Source organism: Vulpes vulpes, chromosome 14 (genome assembly GCF_048418805.1).
Source record: "Vulpes vulpes isolate BD-2025 chromosome 14, VulVul3, whole genome shotgun sequence".
Taxonomy (NCBI): domain Eukaryota; kingdom Metazoa; phylum Chordata; class Mammalia; order Carnivora; family Canidae; genus Vulpes; species Vulpes vulpes.
Window position 1 is genome coordinate 50,882,256 of NC_132793.1, and position 24,573 is coordinate 50,906,828.

General features: G+C 35.0%; 1 protein-coding gene across 9 annotated transcripts in view; it reads right to left on the bottom strand.

The window, feature by feature from the left end:
- Window positions 1–24,573, bottom strand: part of FER (FER tyrosine kinase) — a 434,834-nt gene that overhangs the window by 132,786 nt on the left and 277,475 nt on the right. For all 9 annotated transcript variants that reach the window (XM_025992805.2, XM_072736632.1, XM_072736630.1 and 6 more), the window contains 2 exons: window positions 23,518–23,633; window positions 21,003–21,097 (listed from right to left, as the gene is read on the bottom strand). In XM_025992805.2, the coding sequence (XP_025848590.1) occupies window positions 21,003–21,097; window positions 23,518–23,633 (211 nt within the window). The remainder of the gene's footprint in view (window positions 1–21,002; window positions 21,098–23,517; window positions 23,634–24,573) is intronic.

The window sequence follows — 24,573 nt, forward strand, 5'->3', positions numbered from 1 at the left end:
CTAATATCATACTTGAAGGTGGAAAACTAAAAGTTTTTCCTCTAAGATAGGTAGTAAGATAAGGATGTCCACTGTTGCTGTTTTTATTCAACACACTAGTCTAGCCAGAGCAATTATGAAAAACAAGGAAATAAAAGGCATCCCAAATAGAAAGAGAGGTAAAAATGTCACTATATGCAGATGTCATATTATGTACAGAAAATCCAAAAGATGCCATAAAAAATTGTTAGAACTAATAAATTCAGTATGTTGCAGAATATAAAATTAATACACAAAAATCTGCTATTTTATACACTAATGAAATAGAAGAAAACAAGTTCATTTATTTATGATTCTATCAAAAAGAATAAAATACCTGAAAATAAATTTAACCAAGGAGGTGAAAGAGCTCTATCCTGAAAACTATAAGGTATTAAGGCAAGAAACTGAAAAAGATATAAATAAATAGGAAAATACTCCATCCTCATGGATTAAAAGAATTAATATTATTAAAGTGTCCATACTACCTAAAGTAATCTATAGATTTAATAGAACACCTATCAAATTCTCAATGGTATTTTTCACAGAAATAGAAAATCCTAAAATTTGTGTGGAGCCACAAAAGACCCTGAATAGCCAAAGAAATCTTGAGAAAGAGGAAGAAAGCTGAAGGCACCACAATCCTTAGTTTCAAACTCCATTACAAAGCTATCATATTAAAACAGTATGGTACTGGCATAAAAACAGACCACAGATCAATGGAACAGGATAGAGAGCCCAAAAATAAACCCATGCATGTATTGTCAATTTATGACAAAGGAGTCAAGAATATACAATGGAGAAAGAACAGTCTCTCTAATAAACTGTGTTGGGAAAACTGGATATGCACATGTAAAAGAACGAAAATAGATCACCATCTTACAGCATACACAAAAATAAACTTGAAATGGGTTAAAAACTTAAATATAAGACCTGAAATCATAAAACCTAGATGAAAGAAGGTTTTGATTCTTTGTAATGAGTTTGGATGATGATTTTTTTTAATGTGACGCCAAAATAAAAGTAATGAAAGCAAAAATAACAAGGGAGACTACAGCAAATTAAAAAGCTTCTGCACAGCAAAAGCAACCACCAACAAAGTGAAAATATAACCTACAGAATGGGAAAAAAATATTTGCAAACTGTCTGTCTGATAAGGGGTTAACACCCAAAATATATAAAGAACTCAAAAAAGTCAAAACTAAAAACCAAATTTTCCCCCAAAATGAGCAAAAGATCTGAGCAGACCTTTCTCTAAAGAAGATCTAGGAAAGGCCAATAGACACATGAGAAGATGATCAACATCAGTTAGCAGGTAAATGAAAATCAAACCCACAATGAGGTATCACCTCAGGACTGTTAGAATGGCTATTATTAAAAACATTAGAAAATAGCAAGTCTTGGTGAGGAGGTGGGGAAGAGAGAACTCTCTCACTGTGGGTGAGAATGAAAATTGGTGCAGCCACTATTAAAACAGTACAGGGGTTCCTCAAAAATTAAAAAATAGAACTACCATGTGATCTAGCAATGCCGCTTCTGGGTACTTATCTGATGAAAACAAAGGCATAAACTTGAAAAGATACATGCACCCTCATGTTCGTTGCAGCATTATTTACAACAGCCAAGATACGGAAACAACCCAAGTGTTCATCAACAGATGAATGGATAAAGAATTTTTGGCATATACACAAAGGAATATTATTCAGCCATAAAAAGGAAATTGCCTTTTACGACAACATGGATGGACCTTGAGCGCATCATACAAAGTGAAATAGGCCAAAGACAAATACTGTCTGAACTCACTTATGTGTAGAAACTAAAAACAAAACAAAAACAAAGTCAAAAAAACAAATTCATAGAATAAGGGACCAGAGGCGTCTATGTGGCTCAGTTGGTTGAGCATCAGACCCTTGATTTTGGATCGGGTTATGATCTCAGGGTCATGGGATGGGGCCCCACATTGGGATCTGCACTCAGTGGTGGAGCCTGCTTTTCTCTCTCTCTCTCTCTCCCTCTCTCCCCCTCCCTCCCTCTGCCTCTCCCCTGCTGTGCATGCACCTGCACTCTCAATTTCTAAAATTAAATAAAATCTTTAATTTAAAAAAAGGGATCAGATCTGAGTTTAGCAGGGAAGGAAATGGGGGAGGGAAAGAGGAGAAAGGTGGTCAAAAGGTACAAACTTTCAGTTATAAGGTAAATAAGTACCAGGGATCTACAGCACAGCATGATGCCTACAGATAACACTGCTGCATGATATAAACGAAAGTTGTTCTAAGAGTACATTCTAGAAGTTCTCACCACAAGGGGAATAGCTTTCCTTGGTTTGCTTTCTCTCTTTATTGTAGGAGATAGTGGATACTAAACAACTTAGAGTGGTAATCATTTCACAGTATAGGTCAGCCAAAATAGTATGCCGTACACCTGAATCTCACACACTGCTGAATTTTAATCGTATCTCAAAACCGAATGAAAAAAAAAGTAGGCAAAGAAGGCTGGCTTGTCGCCTTCAGAGGCTCACTAGTAATAAAAAAACTGGTGGAGTTGGAGGACCTGAGGTTGCATAACGCCTCTAGCTCATCACCAAGGACCCAGGCAAAGCACCAACTTCCCTGAGCCTCAGCCTCATCATGCGTAACTGTGGCCAACTAATAACCAAGAAAGAGGGCTGTCGTGAAAATTCAGAACTTAGCGCACGGTTGGACACCTAGAAAGCTAAACTGGAAAAATATTTGTTCTTGTGGCTATTAATATGGTTACTGCTACGATACTGAACTTCCCCCAGACTTCCAGTTTGAGAACGATGTCGCAGCAGGTTATAGAAAGCATATGTATTCACTGATTTGCAAGGAGAAGAAGGCGGCCATTCAGAGTGACCACTAAACTCATCACAAAAACCTAATGCTGAGACTAAGAGAAAAAAAGTAAGACAATTTACCTTATTAGAGCACACTAAGAATTGTGTTCAGTCTAACGTGATACGCTGCTAATTTTGTACTTATCCTATAACAGATTGTCACTCTTCTGTTACAGGACAGAAGAGGGTCTAGTTTCTGAAATTCTATTGCTCTCTGTTGCCAGCTCTCCTCTCTGCCCGTTTTCTTGGCTACTTTCTTCCTCATATGCAATTTGGCTTATGTGAGGATATAAATCCTTACCCAAGAAACCCCGAAACAGCCACAAAGAAAAATAACTTGATTAGTATAGAAACTTAGCTGGGTGTTACAAAAGGTTCCAATTAAAAAAGAAAAAAAACCAACCCTAATCTTTGAAAAATTACGCACTGATTAAAAAGTGAAAGCTAATGATTGAGAGTATATCTTGCTGAGATAACTTCCAAACCATTTTTCTATGATTCTTTTCTGAAAATGCATTAGAAAAATAAAAATGCTTATAAAAATTATACCCATAGATATATATGCCACCAAAATGTGAAGACTATCAGGTAACTATTCTTGTAAAAAGTGAAGGAACATTTTAAACTGAAAAAGATAATATTCTTCCTTCTTACAAAATATAATTTATAGCAAGTTGTAACTGTGATCAGTTCCCAATCATGATTAGCTTAAATGTTTTAGGGGGTGAACAGGTACATGTTAAAAATGCTAAGCAAATGCCAATTTCAAGATATTTTTAGTCAAGGAATTATCTAGAAGGTAATATTACCTTCTAAAAGTTAGGTACTTTCATAGTTTTGGTATTGATTTTATGGATCAGTTTTACAGCCAGGTGTAACACAGTATACTAGGCTCCCATAAAAACAGAAAAATGTCCAGCAAGGGTGTTAATGGAATAGCTATGTTTTCTTACATTAAATTTTTTCCTAAGTCTTAAACAATCAGAATTTTTTAAATTGACTTTGCTTTAAAAAGACCAAGGGAAGAGGGGTGAGACATGATGAGAAATGAGAGAGAGACTGAATGATTTAGGAGGGTGAATACACAGAGGAGACACAGAAAAAGAACCCTAATCATACATGTGGCATTGTGATGCTTAAAAACTGATTTTAGTTAAATTAGAAATGCTTGGCTCAGATAAAATTTCAATTTGATATATAAGTATGTAATATATATATTCGAAAGAATATTTAAGAACAAGTCATCATCTCATTAATCTTGTCTCTGTTTATACTTCCAGAGCATCATCATGCGTTTTCAAATGAAGTTCTATGTTAAAATTAGTGAATACTTAGCATTGCCAATTAAAATTTACACCAATTTAAATTGCTTAATCAGTAACATACTGTATCTGAAGAAAAGTTTATGTCAGTGAGTCCGACTGACACCCAACAGGAGAACACACATATCCCAAGGTTTATTTATGCTGAGATACTGTAAAAAAGTTGGAGCAGCACATTCTTGGAATTATTCAATAGTCTAAGTTTATACCTGCCTGTGGATTATATAAAACAACTTCAATGCCCATTCTACACTGAAAATTTCAGTTGTCTAAAAACAATGAAATAAAACAGATCAAATCTTTTATCTACCACATTAAAACAATTTTATGTCCCTAGCAACTTAGGTATTATTCAAATAGAAAAACCCATATGGCTCATCTTGCTGAAATGGATGTCACATGTACCTCAACATTATCTTGGAAATACAAGGACATTTTGAAAGATGCTTGACATCAACTCAACATCTTTCCTTTTGGCAAAATCCTTGTCATCTTCCCTGGAATACGGCCAGAAACCATCCTAACTTGGATCCAAAAACCACTCTTCAGAGCTTAATCATTTCCCAGCTCAACTATTAAAATTAAACTCTTCATAAATCTATCTTCCGTACACTCAGGGGGTGGAGACAGTTCAGCCAAATTATTTCCTCATCTAACCTTGTCTCATGTACTCTGGTTTTCTATACATCCCAACACATTTCGAAATCGTTATTTTAATCATTCCTCTCCATCTCTGACAGGTTTTGAGCTCTCCAAAGATCACCTGTCTACCAAACCACCTACTTAGTATCCACTTGTCTTAGAACTTTGCCTTGTCTGTTTCTAGTTATGAGTTTCTGAGTTTCAACATGATTTGGCTTGAACTACTTTCCAAACTCTTTCCTATTACAAATAGGTATTTTCTTTAGATTTCATCTCAATCATATTCCCTTGCACATTTATGGTTAACTTCAGATAAAACGTCTGATCCACTGAAAAATGCTATCTGACACTGTGTTTGCATATTATTTTCCTAAAATGAAAAGTTTTTCTATTTAAAAATATGAAGGAAAAAGTTACTGACACATTAACACCCTAGTGTTAAAATGTAATTGGTAATGCTTTAAGTAGGAAGAAAAAGAAATGAATGCCTCAGATGCATTTTTAATTAGTCAACTAACATTTGCACTCAATGGTCTTGGCCTACATAAGTAACTCCTAATGCTCTGAAAATACTGACAATTTTCAAAGGTTGGATATTGTTTACTCTGGTATATCTGGGCACTATAGGAATCTGATAGCTCATTGAATTGAAAATCCAGTCTACTTAATGTTAATCTCAGCTCAGAAGAATCTAACTTAGTAACTAACAGATAGTATTTACTAAGAACTTAGAATGTGTTAGGAACTGTGCCACCCTCGTTACACATGTTATTTCATTTAATTTTGGAAACATTATTATTCTCATCCTTCATTTTATAAGTAAAGGCGTTGAGGCTTACAGAGACTGTGACTTTCCCAAAGTCACACAGCTGAAAGTGACAGAGAAGGAATACAAACTCCTATAGGTTCCAGAGCCATAGTGGTCATAGTTACACCGGCAAAAGTCACTCTAAAGAACCCCGGCTTCCAAATGAGAGAGTGCATGCTGAATACCATGGAGCATTTCTTTTACTGTAACATTATAGTGAGTAACGAGACAGCTGATAAATACCAGTTGTGATAACTGATCAGTATGAAGGTCTCAAACACTTTGGGGGACTTTTCCCACTGAACTTCCTTAAATAAGTTTTCTAAAGCAATCCTCATTCCATAATCAAGTATATTGGGATGATATTAATTTGGTAGAAAGGGACACTATATAGAGATAAGAATATTTTCTGATAGTCTTATTCATAGAGGCTTAAATCTGTGTTGTTATGATTACTGTATGGGGCTTTGTTGACCATTTATAAACTTTTTTTTAAAGATTTTATTTATTCATGAGAGCCAGAGACAGAGAGAGACAGAGAGAGAGAGAGAGAGAGAGGCGCAGAGACACAGGCAGAGGGAGAAGCAGGCTCCACGCAGGGAGCCCAACATGGGACTGGATCCCGGGACTCCAGGATCAGGCCCTGGGCTACAAGGTGTCACTAAACCGCTGAGCCACCCGGGCTGCCCTAAACTCATCTCTTATAAATGGACCTACTTTTATGCAAAAATACTGTTGAAGGCTTCTGGAAGAACAGGTTTCACAAGGAGCCAAGAGCTTCTCTAGAGAAATCTCTTGAGTGCAAATTGGATGCTGCTGGAACTGCTGATTCAGAGACATTAAGTTTGGGAACTTTTCCTATAACATACCTATTTAGATAAACAGTAGAATTTACCTAAAATTTATCTTCACGTGAGTAAACATAGATGTACAAACATTTTTCCTAAAGTACTCTTTGTGGTAGCAGATGAAAAACAATGAGCGAGCAGGGCATAAAAACATACGCAGGGACAGAAAAGGGGTCTTTCATTGTGTTTCCTACATTCTCTTTGAAAGTAACACTTCTACCACCTACAACACAACTGTAGCAGGAATTAAACTGAAAATGGCTTACCCTGACCTAGGAGGCCCTTCATCATTCCACCTCTCCTCCCTCCAACCTCATCACCTGGGCTCATGGTGCCTCAGTCGCTCTACCCTTCTTCCTGTTTCTGGAACACAAAAGCCATTCCTACCAATGTCTTTTGCGCTTGCTGTTCTGCGCCTTTACCCACAATTTGCAAAGGCAGGTTATTTTACCTTTCAGGTGTTAACATGGATGTCGCTTTTGCTCAGGCCTCTTAGATGCCACCTTTTACCAACTCTGAGCAAATCTTTTTCTACAGCAGTTTGCAATAATAAATTTAAAAATTATTTTTAAATATTTATGTCTTTCATCACTGAACTCAGTGAAGGAAGAGATCACCAATATATTTTTCACCAATATTTATAGCATATGGAACATAGCTCTTAATCAACTAGTTCTTATCAAATAAAGTAATTAATCCAAACCTTACAATAAATGGTTTATGAAGAATGACAAATCATGAGGAGTTACAGGTATATTTTTAAGTTTCAAAATCACTTAATACAAGGTGATAAATGTTTCTAATAAAAATAGTCATTTTGGGAGTCCATTTTTTTGTCAAAACTGACTAGTTTAGAATATTTTTGAAAGAATATATCTACTTCAAGTTACTGCCTCATTAGCTTAGAAATTCCAATCTAAAAAGAACTTAATATAAACTCTTAAAAGTAAATAATCTCTATAACATATTTATAAATTGCATATATGATGACCTATCCTTTATGTTGAAAAAGCACATTGAAAGATGTAAAAAAAACCTACAAGCCAGGTATCAAAGTCTTTCATTCTATTCAACACCTTATAGATACTAGCTATAAGAAGGGTTTCTTAATTTTAATAGCCAAGATAAAAAAATACAAAGATCCAACACTTGCTGGTAGCTTATTTGGAAGTCTTTATCAAAGACTTGAAAATTTTCCCAGTACCACCATAGACAGGACTGATACGTAAGAGAAGGAAAAAAAGAAATCCAAACAAAATAAACCCAAATCTTAAAAACCAGGTGCTAACCTGAAAATATTTAATATATGTAATTTCTTAAAATACAAAATTATTAAAGATGCTATATGAAGCCACTTCTTTAATCTGTTTTCTATAGAAAACTTGTCATTTTGAATGCAAGTACTGCCAAATATAATACTGTTTTCTCAAGTTTGACACAGAACAATTTCGGCAAACTTGTTCTTTCCAGCAAAGGTTACATTTTCTAGGTGTATTTATTAGACGCTCCACCTCAGGCCCAGCCGTGTCAGGTACTGAATCACATTCTTCTTGGTTTTGAAATTCATGCCCATAAATAGGCACCAGTGACAATCTACTTTAGTTTTACAGAGAAGGACAAATGAAGGCAAATAAAGAACAGGAGAGTTCCACATACATAAAACCTTGTTATGACAGTTTCAAATATTATGTTCACATTTTCCATGACAAGAGGCTACACAATGTTTAATATAAAGTGCAATCTCTCAAGATGAATTTGTGAAGAGGTTTTATGTTACACAGCATCTGAAAAACTAGTAAGGGAAAAAGGGATACCTAAATGAGAAGAGAGAGATTAAATTGACCAGAAAACTAGTGGAAAAGTGAGAAAAGAAAAATGCATAATGGATTTTCAGAAGTAATTAATTTGACTGGTCATAAAATGAACATTTAGCAAGAAGATTGATTTCACCTCCCCAAATTCATTCAAATTTATGAAGGGAAAGGAAGAGAAGGCAAAACTATATACATTCCCAACCACTTGGCACAACAAAGTAAAGACCATGTGGCCCAGAGAGCCTCAAAGATACCCAGCATTTTCCACAAAATTTGTAATAAATGTGAAGCCCTCTTTATATCATTTACCCTTGAAAGGAGACAAAGACCATGAATCTAGCATGCTGCATTTGAACCCCATGCTTTGCAGGATTTGAACCCCACTGCCTCTCTAACCTCATCTGCTACTATTCTCCCCTCACCCTCACTCATCCCCACTGCTCTCTCTCCGCCTCTCAAGTCTGCAATGCCCATCCTCCAGCGTCTCTGTAGCTTGCTCTCCCCTCTTTCCTCAGGCTTTTAACTCAATGCGCTGCCCCTACTGAACCTTCCCTGGCTGCTTTCTCAATGACTTCAAAATCATCCTCCCCCCCTCAAATTGCTATCCTCTTCCCTTTGAGCATTTCTTCGTGCTATTGAACATAATATGTATTTTACTTATTTGTCCAACATATTTCTTCCCTTACTATATACCGTAAGCTTCATGAGAAGGGGATTTGGGCTTTTGGTGGGGTCTTTTGGTTTTCTTCGACGCTAAATACCCAGTACCTGCCATACATACTATGCATTCAGCAACTGGTTGTTGAGAGAATAACCTAACAGCCAATGTTTGTCTGGCTATCATTTCTGAATACAAAGAATAACTTACAACTACAAATGGATATAATTTACAAATTATGGTAAGAAGATAGCATTGCTGTATCTTTGCCTAATGCTGACCAGAGGCATTTGTTTGCTTTCTACATAAACTAGTCTGAGCATTTGGGGTACCTCAAAGAAAGTAGAAAAAAATCTAAACATTCACTATTCAACTTTCATCATAAAGTATTTTCTAAGAACTTTAATTCAATCCATTTTCAATAGTCTTAATATTGGAAAAATAGTTTGTGCTCTTCATTGTTTTATTAACTGTTTTCCTTATAACCCTAAATAGGAAAAATCTCATACTAATAGCTTTCAGATTGATATTCACTAGATAAGTTATAAGGGAAAACTCATTTACTTGTAAAGACATTACACGTAAAGTTTTATTTTTATTTCAGTTTAATTCTTCAGTTTTACTAGTCCTGTTTGTACTTCTAACATTTGCAACAAATATAAGTAGGCTTTTGACATTAAAGCAATTTTTTTTTCAATATTTTACTGAGTTGAGAGAGAAAGAGAGAGAACATGCATGCATGAGCAGGGGAAGGGGCAGAGGGAGAAGGAGAAGCAGACTCCCCACTGACAGGGAGCTGGACATGGGGCTTGATCCCAGGACCCCAGGATCATGACCTGAGCCAAAGGCAGATGCTTAACCAACTGAGCCACCCAGGTGCCCCAAATTTTCTTCTTTAACAATGTATTTTGAACTTTATCTGAGAATTTTAAGACTTTCCCACGTATAGTAACAAAAACTTAAAAACAATTAGCAAAAAAATCAGTTAAAACCATCAGTACCTTAAAGAACTATTTGTCCATGTGAAAGAAGGCACAGGTATTCATTCATCCTACACTTCCCTTTCCATCATGAAGGTAGTTCAAGTACCACTAAGTCACTTCAAAAACCCAATCTGAGATAAAGAATATATACTTCAGAACACACTCTGTCCTGCTCACCAGACAATCTGCTCCTTGCAAGAGGTACTTACAGGCATCAGCGCCATCAGATGCTTAGAACATAGAAAGCGTAGGAGTAATATTGCTCAGATACACACAATGCATAAAACATACCAAGAAAACTTATTACCACATATCAACCTTTTGTTCATTTCACTGATAAAAAGAAAAAAAAAATCCCTGTACACTTTAGAGTCACTCCAGCCAAAAGGTGATATAGAAGTAGTAACATTTTATTTTAGGTTTTATTTCTCATATCCTCCTGGATTCATGCTTTTAATGTTCTGCTCCACCTCAGGGGAAGATTATCCACTACTAAAAGAAAGTGACATACCTGAAAAACAATAGGAAACTGCCAATGCCATATGTGTGGTTATCGATTTATGTCATGTGTCAATAAAGTAATTTCAAAGGATGTTAGTGCTTTTAGCATCTGAAGAAATGGCCGTTTAAACTATTCCATCTGCATTTGCTTTGGGATATTAGGCAGCAAATGAAACAGGAGGGCAAACCAACGTGTCATTTGGCTGAGAAAGAAACATCGATTTAAAGATGTTATCTTTTCAAAATGTTTTGGCAGTGTTTTAAATTAGATCAAACTATTATCTGTAAGAAAATGGCAACAGACAGCATTTATTTTGTTTTTCATTAATGTAATATACTTGGATTATAAAATAAATGCTAACATTAGATACATCAGTTAACATTTAAAAGTTACTCATGTTCCCAAACTGAAATTTATAATGCACTAATGATTTCACTCAGATTCATTCATACCAAAGTTGTTTTAAAAGAGTACTCTGAAAAAAAAAAAAAAAAAAAAAAGAGTACTCTGTTAACCGCTCCAAGCAGAAGTCCATAAAATTAGGTTCTTCTGTGGTAATTTTCTTATTAACAAAAAAATGCAGCCACTGAGTTAACATCTTAAAATTTTTAGTAAAAAGGTATTAATTTGAGAGTTACTATGTTGTCCTTTCCCTTCAGCTCAAAATTTCTGGCTGTGTAGTGATACTACTATGCAACCAGCTGTGGGTTAGATGCACGTAAGACAAAGTGCCTCTTCAGATTTTGAGGGCTCTCTGTTAGTGAATGTCAGGAGGCATTTTCCTTAATCATTTTCAGCACAATTTGCCCTTGCTACATTTATGATGAGAGAAATGCCAGGCAAGTATCCAGAACCTTTGTTCCCAAGGAAGCAGAAGCTGTCATTTCCAGTGACTATCAGAATAGCCTTTCATAGCTGTGATGTCACATAACTGAAATAGTTGGTTAAAAATCACATACATACAAGGAGCACCTTGGTAGCTTAGTTGTTAAACACTGGACTCTTGGTTAGGCTGGGACCATGATCTCCGGGGTCCTGAGACAGAGCCCTGCATGGGGCCCAGTGCTCAGTGAGGAGTGAGCTTGAGAATTTTCTCACTCCCTCTGTCCCTCCTCCCACTTACATGCATGCATGCATGCATGCATGCATGCATAAATAAATAAATAAATAAATAAATAAATAAATACTAAAATCACATATATAAAATGTCATGAACCGGAGGGATAAATTTTTTCTTTTTCAAAAAGAATTTAACAGGGGTGGCTTGGGTGGCTCAGTCGGTTAAGTGTCTGCCTTCAATTCGGGTCATGATCTCAGGGTCCCAGCATCCAGCCCCATGTTGGGCTCCCTGCTTGCAGGGAACCTGCTTCTCCCCCTCTCCTCCCTGCTCATATTTGCTCTTGCTAGCACTCTCTCTCTCTCAAATAAGATCTTTAAAAATTTAAATTAAAAAAGAATTAAACATCCCAGCAAAAACTAGTGAAATTACCCATAGAAATGATCAACTGAAATGCTTTTATTTTTAAAGATTTTATCCATTTATTTAAAGATTTACTTGGAAGAGACAGAAAGAGCATGAATAGGGGAGGGGCAGAGGGAGAAAGACAAGCAGATTCCCTACTGAGCCTGGAGCCCAGTGCTCAATGCTCTACCTTCAATCCCAGGACTCTGTGATCATGACCTGAGCCCATACTTAACCAGTTAAGCCACCCAGACACCCCTTCATTTATTTATTTGAGAGAGAGAGAGAGAGAGAGAGAGAGAGAGCAGAGAGAGAGCACATGCAAGCAAGCAGGGAGAGGGACAGATTGGGAGGGAGAAGAAGGAGAAAGAATCTCCAGTAGATCCTGAACTGAGTACAGGCCCTAAGAACACAACCCCAGCCAAAATCAAGAATTGGTCACCCAACAGAACCACCTAAGCACCCCACAACTGAATTCAAAGAAAAGAAATTTTGGGACACCTGGGTAGTTCAGTGGTTGAGTGTCTGCCTTTGGCTCAGGGCGTGATCCCGGGGTCCTGGGATCAAGTCCCATACTGGGATCCCTGCAGTGAGCCTGCTTATCCCTCTGCCTATGTATCTGCCTCTCTCTCTCTCTCTGTCTCCCATGAATAAATAAATAAATCTTAAAAAAAAATAAAAGAAAAGAGATTTTGGCAGTGAAAATATTTCAGCTGAGAAGTTAAAAGTATTTAGGAGAGAAAAAAAATCATGTTGATATTTCTAAGTAAAAAATCTCTAGACCATATAAACTGTATGAGCTCATTTTTTAAAAAGACATGTTATAGAGAGGAGAGATCTATTTTAATGGTATCTAAAACCTGACAAAAAATTCTTTAATAATTCTAAAATTTTCAAGTTCGTAAGCAATTATAAAATTAAGATAAATTTAGGGATTTCCAAAGGGCAGTATCTGTGTGAGCTAAGGAATGTACCACATAATTTAACATTCGGTTCCAGAAAGTTCTGAATACAGAACATCCAGATCAGAAAGAAGGCGGCAGTTACAAGTTTCTAGTAAAAGGACATGGAGATTGACATTTTCTAAGGCTTACTAAAATTAATTCCCTCTACTTAGGGTCTGCACAAACTTTGTTGCATTTAGAAGTTAAGGTACTTAGTGTCCTCTTCATCCAGGAATTGGTGGCAGCCCTAATTTAACCACATATATGAAAATAAATGACACCTGCGTAGACCATAAACATTAAGTTATGCTTATCACTTAAAGAAATCCTCTCACAATTTCCTTGATTACATTTTTTTTAAATTTAGTTTTACTTATTTTTAGAGAGAGAGTAGTGGGGAAGGGCAGAGGGCTAGGGAGAGAATCCCAAGCAGACTCCCTGCTGAGCTCAAGCCCAATGCAGGACTCAGTCTCACAACCCTGAGATAACCACCCGTGCTGAAATCAAGAGTCTGATGCTCAACTGACTGAGCCACCCAGGTGTCCCTCATTTTAATTTCTAAGTACTAGACATGTTTGTAAAAATAAAATGGTTTGTTTTTGGCATATTAGAGCTTTCTGTTTTTGTTTTTAGTTTTTCCTAATGCCATTTAGAATTGCCTTTTGCTTGACTTTACTTATCCAGCAACTCATGAGCAAGCAAGTAAATAAAGTATTAGTAATTTAAGAGAGGATTCAAATGAAGACAGGATCATCTTGGCGTATTCACTCTAAACTTGAATCCTCAAATGCTTCTAATCTCTTTAAACATTACTCTGGTTCAAGTATATTTTGGATTTATGATTTCAAAGGGCTCAGTTATCTGACGAGAACAGGAGCATATTAAGTCTCTGCATAATACAGTTTTGAAATGGCATGCACATTAGACACTAAGCAGTTATTAAATCTTGCTTTTAACCTACCAGTTTCCTAAATCTTCCCTCTACAGCTTGATTCCCAATAGAGAAAAAAGTAATTCAAACAAAAATTTCCCTGTTTACTGCAATAAGCTATTTACTTATCTGTGCACAAGGTTGAGAAATTATGGAACAGAGATTAATGTATTTGCTCACAGGGGATCTTGCATAGACATTTAGCTTGAATTTTCATTTGTATTTTCAATTCATATAAGGATTACATATTTTGACCCACTTATAAATTGAAAGACATAACAAAATAGAAAGAGCACTATTTTCCTACTTGCTATTTAACTAATGCTGACAAGTCACTTTCAGCTCCCTGAACTTCATTTAGCTCATTTGTAAATGAAGATAACAATACAGCCTGGTTGAACAAATGACCTAATATTAAAATGTTTTGACAACTATAAAATTTTATGTTAAGTGTAAAAATTTGTAGATTAGGCTTTTATAAAACTAGATGGCTATTTCCACATCACGCTTTTTATAAAGAGGAAAAAACAGAAAGGTACTGTTTTGAAGTAGTCTGAGAACTGAGGTTTCAAACTTAAACATCTTCCTAACAACTAAAATAATATGGGTTAGCGCTAAAATTCAGAGTACAATTATCTAGCCACTTGAATTTTACATAATAAGGAAAGTTTGTAGGCACTTGGGTGGCTCAGTGGTGGAGCATCTGCCTTTGGCTCAAGTCGTTGAATCCGGGATCCTGGGATCAAGTCCCACATTGGGCTCCCCATAGGGAGCCTGCTTCTCCCTCTGCCTGTGTCTCTGCCTCTCTCTGTGTCTCTCATGAATAAATAAATAAAATCTTTAAAAAAGAAATTCTTGAAGGTTTAACATAAAACATATCAACAGAATAGTCACACATGATGGTGGAAAGAGCAGAACTGAAAACAAATGTTATACTTCCCAATTTGTTCTCAGTCATTCCCGGCTAGAACATCTAGGGTTAGCAGTAGAGTTAGGGATTGAGGCACGTTCAGAATTTGGGTTAAAGTTTTGGCTAGATGATAGCAGACATTTTCTTCAATCACTTTTTTGTCTTAGCCAACCAGAAAAAAAATTATGATGATGATAACACAAAGTGGTCATCATGTGTGAAGCACTACATTATAGACAGAGATACGTAACATGTATATATGTATTTACCTAAAATCACAGCACGTTACACCTTACAACAAACCGATTAACTCTACTTTACAGGCAAGAAACCTAAGGCACAGAAGGGTTAAGTAAGTTGAGCAAGGTCACACAACAATGCCTGGCTCTTGGGTTTTTGTTTTTGTTTTTTTTAAAGAGCCATATTGAAGTTCAGTTTATATACATAAAATTTATTCATCTTCATGTACAACTCAATGCGTTTTGACAATTTTACAGGTGTGCAACTGTCACCACAATCCAGTTGAGACAGTTTCATCACGAAAAAAAAAAAAAAAAAAAAAAAAAAAAAACCATACCTGTAAACAGCTGGCCTCTAAATAAGACTTAGGAGCATCAACCCCATTCCACTCGAAAATCTGCTATTGATTTCCCAAGAATTTAACTTCTAATAGCCTACTGTTGAGCAGAAGCCTTACTAATAACAGAGTCGATTAACATATTTTATAAGTTCTACGTATCATATACTGTAGTTTTACAATAGTGCTAGAGAAAAAAGAAAAAAACATGTTTACCATACTGTAAAAAATCTGAATAAATGGACCCACACAGTTCAAACCCATGCTGTTCAAGGATCAAGTGTACAGTCAATCCCATCAGAATCCCCAGCCCTAGAAAACTACAAATCCCCTTTACCTATAGATGTCTTTTCTGGGCATTTCATAGAGCTGGAATCATACATAGAACATGTAGTCTTCTGCATTGGACTTGTTTTAAGGTTCATGTATACCATAGCATGCATTACCTAATTTCTCCTTATTGGCTAATAATATCTTTTGTTAGGATATACTACATTGTATATCCGTTTATCAGTTAATGGGTGTTTACGTTATTTCTTTTTGGCTATTATAAAGAATGCTGCTATAAACACCCACATACAGTTGTATTGACAAACGCTTTCAATTCTCCTGGCTAAATACCTAGGATTGAAATTGTTAGTTAGAAACTGAAGACCTAACACTAAAATTGATATGGAAGTGCAAAGGACCTCTAATAGCCAAAACAGTTAAAAAATAAGTTATAAGACTAACATTACCTCCTATCAAGACATTATAAAGCTACAGTCATCAAAACGGTGTTGTACTGGCACGAAGACAAACAAAAGGATCAATGGAAAAGAATGGAGTCCAGAAAAAGATCTACACATATATGTGAAAAATGCAGGTAAGAAGATAAGTGTGGAGAAAAAATATTTAAACAAGTAGTGTTGGAAAAATTACATATCTGTGTGTCAACAATATAAACAAGTCATTTTTCACAGCATATATAAAAATTAACTTGAAGTGGATCACAAACTCAACTATAAATTCTGTAACTATAAAACATATAGAACTAAACATAGAAGAAAATCTATGTGCTCTTGGGTTCAACAAAACTTTCTTACATGTACCAACAAAAACATGATCTATAGAAGAAAAAAATTGGTAATTTAAACTTCATCAAAATTAAAAATTTCTGAGGGTACTTGATGGGATGAGCACTGGATATTTTACTGTATGTTGGCAAATTTAATTTATATAAAATATTTTTTAAATTTTTTAAATTTCTGCCTTTCAAAAGACACTCTTAAGAGAATGAAAAGACCAATCATAGACCAAGATTAAATATTTGAAAAATAACAGTTCCAATAAAGGATTTATTTAAAAGATTTTATTTATTTGTAAGAGACAGAGAGAGGCAGAGACACAGGTAGAGAGAGAAGCAGGCTCCACATGGGGAGCTCAATGCGGGACTCGATCCCAGGACCCCAGGATCATGACCTGAGCCAAAGGCAGATGTTCAACCACTGAGCTACCCAGGCATCCCTCCAACAAAGGATTTACATCCAGAGTATGTTAAGAATCAATACTCAGCTGTAACAAACAACCCAATTTTTAAAAATGGGCAAACGATTTGAATAGACATTTCACCAAGGAAGATACACAAACGGCACATTTGCACATAAAGAGATGCTCAACATTATTAGGAAAAATAAATTACATTAAGGTTCTACACAAATATCAGGATGGCTAAAGACTGACCAGACAGAGCCGATGAAAAGATGGAGAAAGGAGATCTCTCATAGACTGCTATTAGGAATGCAAACTAGTATAATCCCGTTAGACAGCAATTTAGTAGCTTCCAACAAATTTAAACATGCATGTTTCCAAGTATCCATTCATTCCATTCCTAGAATTTTAGAAATTAAAGTACATGTCCATATAAACACTTGTACATGGATATTCTCAGCAGCTTCATTTGTAGTTGCCCACAAGAAACAACTCAAAAGTCTATCAATAACTGAGTAAGCTGTGGTATATCCCTATGAGGGAACTCTATTCAGCAATAAAAAGTGAACTACTGATACACATTACAAAATGGATGAATTTTTAAATTATGCTAAATGAAAGAAACCAGACCAGAAAAAAAAAATACAGACTGTATGATTCCATTTTTATAAAATTCTAGAATACAAACTCACTTATAGTGAATAGAAGGCACCTCAGTGGTTGACTGGGACAGAGGGTAGAGAAGGGTATACAGAAGTCAAAATACAGACAATAAAGTTTGTCATATTTAAAGTGTCAATATATCAAAGTAATTTTCAAAAAGAATGAATGAGGGATCCCTGGGAGGCGCAGCGGTTTAGCGCCTGCCTTTGGCCCAGGGCGCGATCCTGGAGACCCGGGATCAAATCCCACGTTGGGCTCCCAGTGCATGGAGCCTGCTTCTCCCTCTGCCTATGTCTCTGCCTCTCTCTCTCTCTCTCTGTGACTATCATAAATAATAAAATAAAAAAAAATTTAAAAAAAATTCTTAAAAAAAAAAAATGAATGAATGACAAATTACACCGATTAAAAATTAGGTATTTGAGGGGCACCTGGGTGGCTCAGTTGGTTAGATGTCCAAGTATTGATTTCAGCTCAGGTCATGATCTCAGGGTCCATGTTGGGCTCTACACTGAGCCTGAAGCATCCTTAAGATTTAAGATTTTCTCTCTCTCCCTCTTCCTCTGCCCACCCCTCCCCCACTTCCATGCATGCATGCATACTCTCTCTCAAAAAGGGAAAAGTAAAATTAGGTACTTGACATTTTCTGAAATGAATGAAGCAAGCATGACACTTAAAGGAAACAAAACAAAAACAAAAACAAAAACAAAACCTGACAGTATTTGTTGCCAGTGACATAATCCAAGCTTTTAAGTGAAAATTAAAATTTTGGAAGACATGTATTTGTCACCATGAACTTGATAGCTTCTTACTACCTGTCTAATGAGACATTGATGGCAATAATAAAGGTCATCTTTTGAGGTTGTATAATGAATCTTGTCACTATCAGAGGACCCAGATAACCTGGTCCCCGGATATATTTCAAATGATCAAGCATGATGCTAAAAATCATGCATAAATAAAAGATTCATTCAAATTGCAAGTTCAATCAATGGAGTTAACGTAATAAAGTATGAAATGTTCATCAAAGTGGTCTCAGATTCCATGTTGCAACTAACCTCTGAAAAAATTCAGCAAAATCTACTGTGCTAACACAGAATGTGAATACAGCCTCCCAACAATGGCCTACCCTAAGCCCTAGAACATATAAACACTTTTCTAATTACATTGTCATTCAGCACAGGTGACCTAAAGATGGGAGGCTGACCACATGAGCCTAATCTAATCATATGAGACCTTTTCAAAAAAGGAGAGAATATTCTTTAGCTGCTAACAGAAGAAAGTTAAAATCAGAACACTTGAAAGATGTGACATGCTGGGTCTGAAAATGGAGGGACCATGGGTAAAGGAATATAGGAAACCTTAAGGAGACGAGAGATGCCTTTGGCTGATAGAAGAAAGAGAACCTTAGACCATTTCTCAGCTGCAAGGAATAGGATTCTGCTACCAACCTATAGGAGGTTGGTAGGGAATTCCTCCCCGTGACTCCAGAGAAGAGCTCAGTTTGAAATCCTGATTTTTGGCTTTGTGATACCCCGAGCAGATAACACAATCAAGACTGCCTATGTTTGTAATCTGTAGAACCGTGAGGTAATAAATGGACGTCGATTAAAGCTGCTAGGATGTATTCACTTGTTTCGCAGCAATAGAAAGCTAATACATTTACTATTACTCAAAATACTCGTTAACTTGTACCCAACAATCCTACTGCTAAAAATTTACCCTATATAGTTTGAAATGACTCTTAGGTTATTACTCCAAAGATATTCATTCATCATTGTTTGTAAAAAAAAACAAAAAACATATACATGTAAACAGAAACAACCAAAGTATCCATAAGTAGAAGGTTGATTAAATTACATAAATCCATAAAGTGGAATATTCTGAAACTATTATAAAGATAGAATTATATGGATAAATATGAAACTATGAAACTCTAAAGTATATTAATAAGAGAAAAAAGATCTGAAGAGTATTAGAGTATATCTTTATAATTAAATTTAAAGGATGTGCATAAAAATCAGGTATCTGCATTAAATATTTTTCTGGAAAAACACACACACACACAGAATTAGATAGCAATCAGCTTTGGGAGAGGGTTAGATTATTGAGTGGGAAATTTTCATTTTTAATTTTCTGTCTTTCATTACATTTTAAATTTTCTAATTTTCTATTATTCTCATTCATTTAAAAATATTAATACAGGTTATTAGTGTCATATAAACACGAACCTCCCTCTCCTGCAAAGCTATCTTCTTTTGTTCAAGTTGAACCTATTATCTGGCATTTGTCATCCATGCTGAGACCAAAATCACCTTCCCACAACAACTCTGCTCTACCTTTCAAATCTAAGTTTCTCAGTAACATCCCTTATTAACAACTGGGGACTTCATTTGCACTTATCTGAAAATATGTATATGTATATTATATTTAGTTAAAACTATAAGCTATTTAATTATTTTTAAAATTTTAGACCATATCATTTTTGATAACTACATTGAAAGCTACTTTAAGATACGGATCATAAATAGTGTAAACCATGCAAACATATAATATATCTTACAGTGCTATCCTGATGAGGATGAAAAGGATGATGATCCTAAACCCTGCAGTTATATAATAAGAACTATTTCAATAGCAAGCAAATCAATGTGATAAAAATGGGAACAACTAGCCTTAAATAATAGAACTATGTGAGCAATATCTAATGGGCAATCTATAATATTAGTTTTATTTACTGTATAATGAGACCTATTTTTCATGTTCCTTCAAATTTCAAATTTCTTTTTCTCCTGCAGGGAGCCTGATGGGGGACTCGATCCTGGGACCTCAGGATCACGTCCTGAGCCAAAGGCAGATGCTTAACCACTGAGCCACCAGGCGTCCCCTCAAATTTAAGATGACCAAATACTTGTTTAAGCGAATCCTTGTCAATTATTAAATATTTATAAATTTTACCATGATCAAATTTTACGATCAAATTTTATATTTTCTACCAAGATGATATACAGAGATAGTAACTTAAAAATATACTCCATCAGTTCAAGGTTATCCTTGATTTTTGGCAAAAGTGGTTAACCATAAGACCTGAAGGTGTTGAAAGTGACCAGAAAGAAATAGAGGACAAATTCCTCAATAGATTACTTGTTTTATTTGTTCACTTATAAAAGACATTTGTAGTTCATAAGGAATTCAAAACACTGTGGAATTTTATATACAGCCAAACAAGAGGATGTGTGGTATTGTACTTGGAAAATAATAAGGAACAAAATATAAGTTAGTACTATCACTGTTATAAAGTCAAGCCAAGTAGACTATTTTTATAAACAGCTTTCCTAACAAAAACATACATAATTAAATTCAATGTGTAATCACATTATAATAATCTCTCAAAAAAAAAAAAAGGTTGGCTGACATTTTCTAGACAATAGCAAAGTAACAGACTTTAAAATTTTGAGCATATGTACAGATCTTTGTCATCAGGAAAATGCTAAACAGAATTGTTGAGAACTTTACAAGGAGAGATCAAAGAGATTGAATGTATAAAAATAATAAAACATGACATTAAAATGTCATTGAAAAAACCTCTAAAATCTTACCTGGAACCAGTTCCATAATGATGTAGATAGGCTGTCTTTGTGTGCAAACGCCTATAAGTTTGACAATATTGGGATGATCGTATTGCTTGAGAATTCTGGATGAGAGAAAAGTATAAAAACAGTTATCGTTTAAAAACTAAAGCATTAAATCATGAATAGTGTGGCCAAGTAGAATATACTTTATTCAACATAATTTTCTTTTTAAAATTTTTGTATGAAGCCAAATTATGATAAATGATAGGATGTATACAAGTTTGGATAAATACTGGCAAACTACAGGTACAAACAATTCTCCTCGATTCAATTAAATTTTCATTTAATATTTACTATCTCCTTTGATAACTAACAACCATGCTAAGTATGAACAATTTACTTAGTCCCAAACATACATAATTCCCTTTAAAGTATCTTGTTTAAGCCACTACCATGGAAGCATAAATGACAAGTATTAGTGGACCAAAAACTGTAAGCTGCTTGGAAGGCATCTTTTTGTTTTGTTGTATTTTAGGACATACTTTAATGAAAATACATAAGTAATTTAATTCATATCAGTAAATGCAAATGGCTAATCATCGTGATACGTTTTATAAAATACTCTCTTCATCATGTTCAATTTCAAAATAGTAACTTTTGAGTTTTGAGAAAACTGACCAAAGGTTAAACAATAATTGAGTAACAGTTTCAATATAGACTTGAGCTGAAGCAGAGGGACTCTACTTGGATAAAGACAAAATTTCACCAGAGCTATAAAAATAGCACAGCCTCATCCATGGCACTCCAAGCATAAGTTAAAAATAAATTATATTCCCTCATAGGCCTGTCTACTCTGAATATTTCTGTTACCAAATTTTATTCCAGATTAATTCACTCATATTTGAAAAATGCAGTTTTCTTTCCTAAAAGAATGAAAAAATGACTATTGGGAGAAAGATAAAATAGTTTATGTCTTGTACAAGCCCAACTAAAGCAGAGATAGCTCTAAGAAAAACATTTTAGATTGAAAATATATAAGGTTTTATAAAGGGAAAAGATAGAGTGGGAAAAATTCTAGAGATATGGAAAGTATCATCACTAAGTTGGAGCTTGCAACTTCTACAAAGAATTAAAAATGAAGTCTTAGAATGGTTTGACTTTAATTCAAAATGTCATTTCTTAAGTCGGAAACTGCTTAGTAAAGAAAGCCCACAAAATAGCCAGGCTGAACTCAATATTAAGTCTAAATATATAACTCAATCGTCTATTTAATGACACTTGAGAGTTCCCATGCGTACAATTCTCATTTTTAACTTAAGACTTCCTAATTCTACTTTAGAAAATGGACTTCTCCATTGGACTTTATGAAATTTAATACTTTATTTTACAATAAAACAATCACAAATTAGAAAGCAAGAAAATTAATTTTTTAAAATGTCTTGACAATCCCTAAGAATAACTATAAAATAATAAGCCTGTGAATCTCTATTGTGATAGCATGCTTTATCACAGCATTTTTTTTGACCTGCCAATAATGGACATTTAAAAGTTTACAACATTATTCTATAGATAATACTTAATAAATGCATCCAACTAGGTTAATCCATTGTTATTGATACTCATTTTTAGATGATGAATGGAGAAATGTACATCAAAACACTCCATCCTATGGCACTTAGTTCTCTTGTTGCCATCACCTTGCTTCTCTGACACCACTTTATGGGAATTTCAATCTTATATACTATGCCATTATAGAGACACACCTCCATACATACACATACCCCTTTCCCTTTCTCCCTTTATACCGCAAATATCCACGTATTCCCCTCTTTGCATCTCAGAATGAGAGTCCATCATTACTCTGGCAAAAACATCTTCCCATTTGTCTCATACTATGTTGTATATACTGGATTTCATCACTAATAGAATAGTCTTAATCATATGCAATACAGGAGTAGCAAGTTAGAACATTAAATTTTAGTTAGTAAAAAAAAAAAAAAAAAAAAAGGCAACCGACCTAGAAGATTTTAGAAAAGAAACGATGTGCAGATTTTGGAACAAATGCCCAACTACGAGTTGAAGAAGAATCTGAGCTTCTCAAAAAAAGAGAGGTAAGAGCTCAGAAGAGACAATCAACCGAAAACACTTAAGGAGGGTTAGATAGATATAATTATACATATCTAAATATATATGCATAAATTATTTGTATATGGAATATAGGATTTTTATTACAAAGACAATCATGACATTGCACATATACATGCCTATGTATATATGTGTGTGATAAAAACAAAAAATACTGCAATATTCCAATACTGAATACTCAGTTTTTTAGCATCTGGTTCTTCTATGATTGTGTAACTAATCTGTAGTTTAACTCAAAACAAACTTTTTGTCAGAGCACTAAGTGTTTACTTATGAGGGTTCTAAAAGTGCTTACCTCTACACTTCAGTAAATCATAATTTAAGATAATTCCAAACTTTACATTTAAAATGTTCACAGATTATAAACACACATTTAATACTAATTTTGCAAACTCACTTGGCTTCTTGTAAAAATTTTATTTTCAGTTCCTGAGGAAGATCTTCTTTACATGTTTTAACAGCAACAGCAGTTTTATCCTTTAATATGCCCTTATATACTTCACCAAAATTCCCCTGAAAATACAAATACATTTACTGTTTGGGGTATAATACAGCCATATCAATCTTTGCAAAACACAAGGAAAGCACATAATAATGAATTGAGTTCATCAAAGTATTCTGTTAGCTTTACTCAGAATTTTAAGTGGAAATAAAGATCAGAAATATTGCTCTTACCAATCCTCTAACTTTAAAAATAGTACGCAACCTACCTACCCTTTTGGGGACTGAAACTAGAGGAGAACTGAAAAGGAAAAAAGGGGGGAAAAATTCGAAGAGACTAGGATAAAAGGAGAAACTCAAATCGAAGCCATCAGAAGCACTTAAGTTTCACATCTCTTAGTTCTCTTTACCCCCCAAGTTCTAAATTTTATTAGATTAATTAGTTATCCACAGCCCAGGTGGCTCAGCGGTTTAGTGCTGCCTTCAGCCCAGGATGTGATCCTGGAGACCTGCGATGGAGTCCCACGTTGGGCTCCCTGCATGGAGCCTGCTTCTCCCTCTGCCTGTGTCTCTGCCTCTCTCTCTCTCTCTGTGTCTCTCTAATGAATACATAAATAAAATCTTTTTTAAAAAAAGTTATCCATTAATGTTTCAAGATACAGCAAATATTCCAAGAGGTGACCGCTGGTCTGGATCCACAAAGCTAAATGTCAGTTGAAGAGTATAAGGAGATAGGGGAGAGGCAAGAGAACAAGGTGGATTAAGGAATGTCACCAGGCAGCAGTAGATTGTCAATTTCAGAAAGACATTAAGGAAGAGGAGGTGCTTACCCAAATGCCAGTGTCACCCATGTTGAGTTTGCATCAAATGTAAGAATCCCTAACCTTAAGCGATGGCTCTAACCTATTTTGACTTAACGTGTCTTATTTCAACTTTGTTTCCTATTAATAATAAAAAACAAATAACTTCAAAGTATTACAAAGAAGATCTAGAAAACTAATTTTTTAGTATT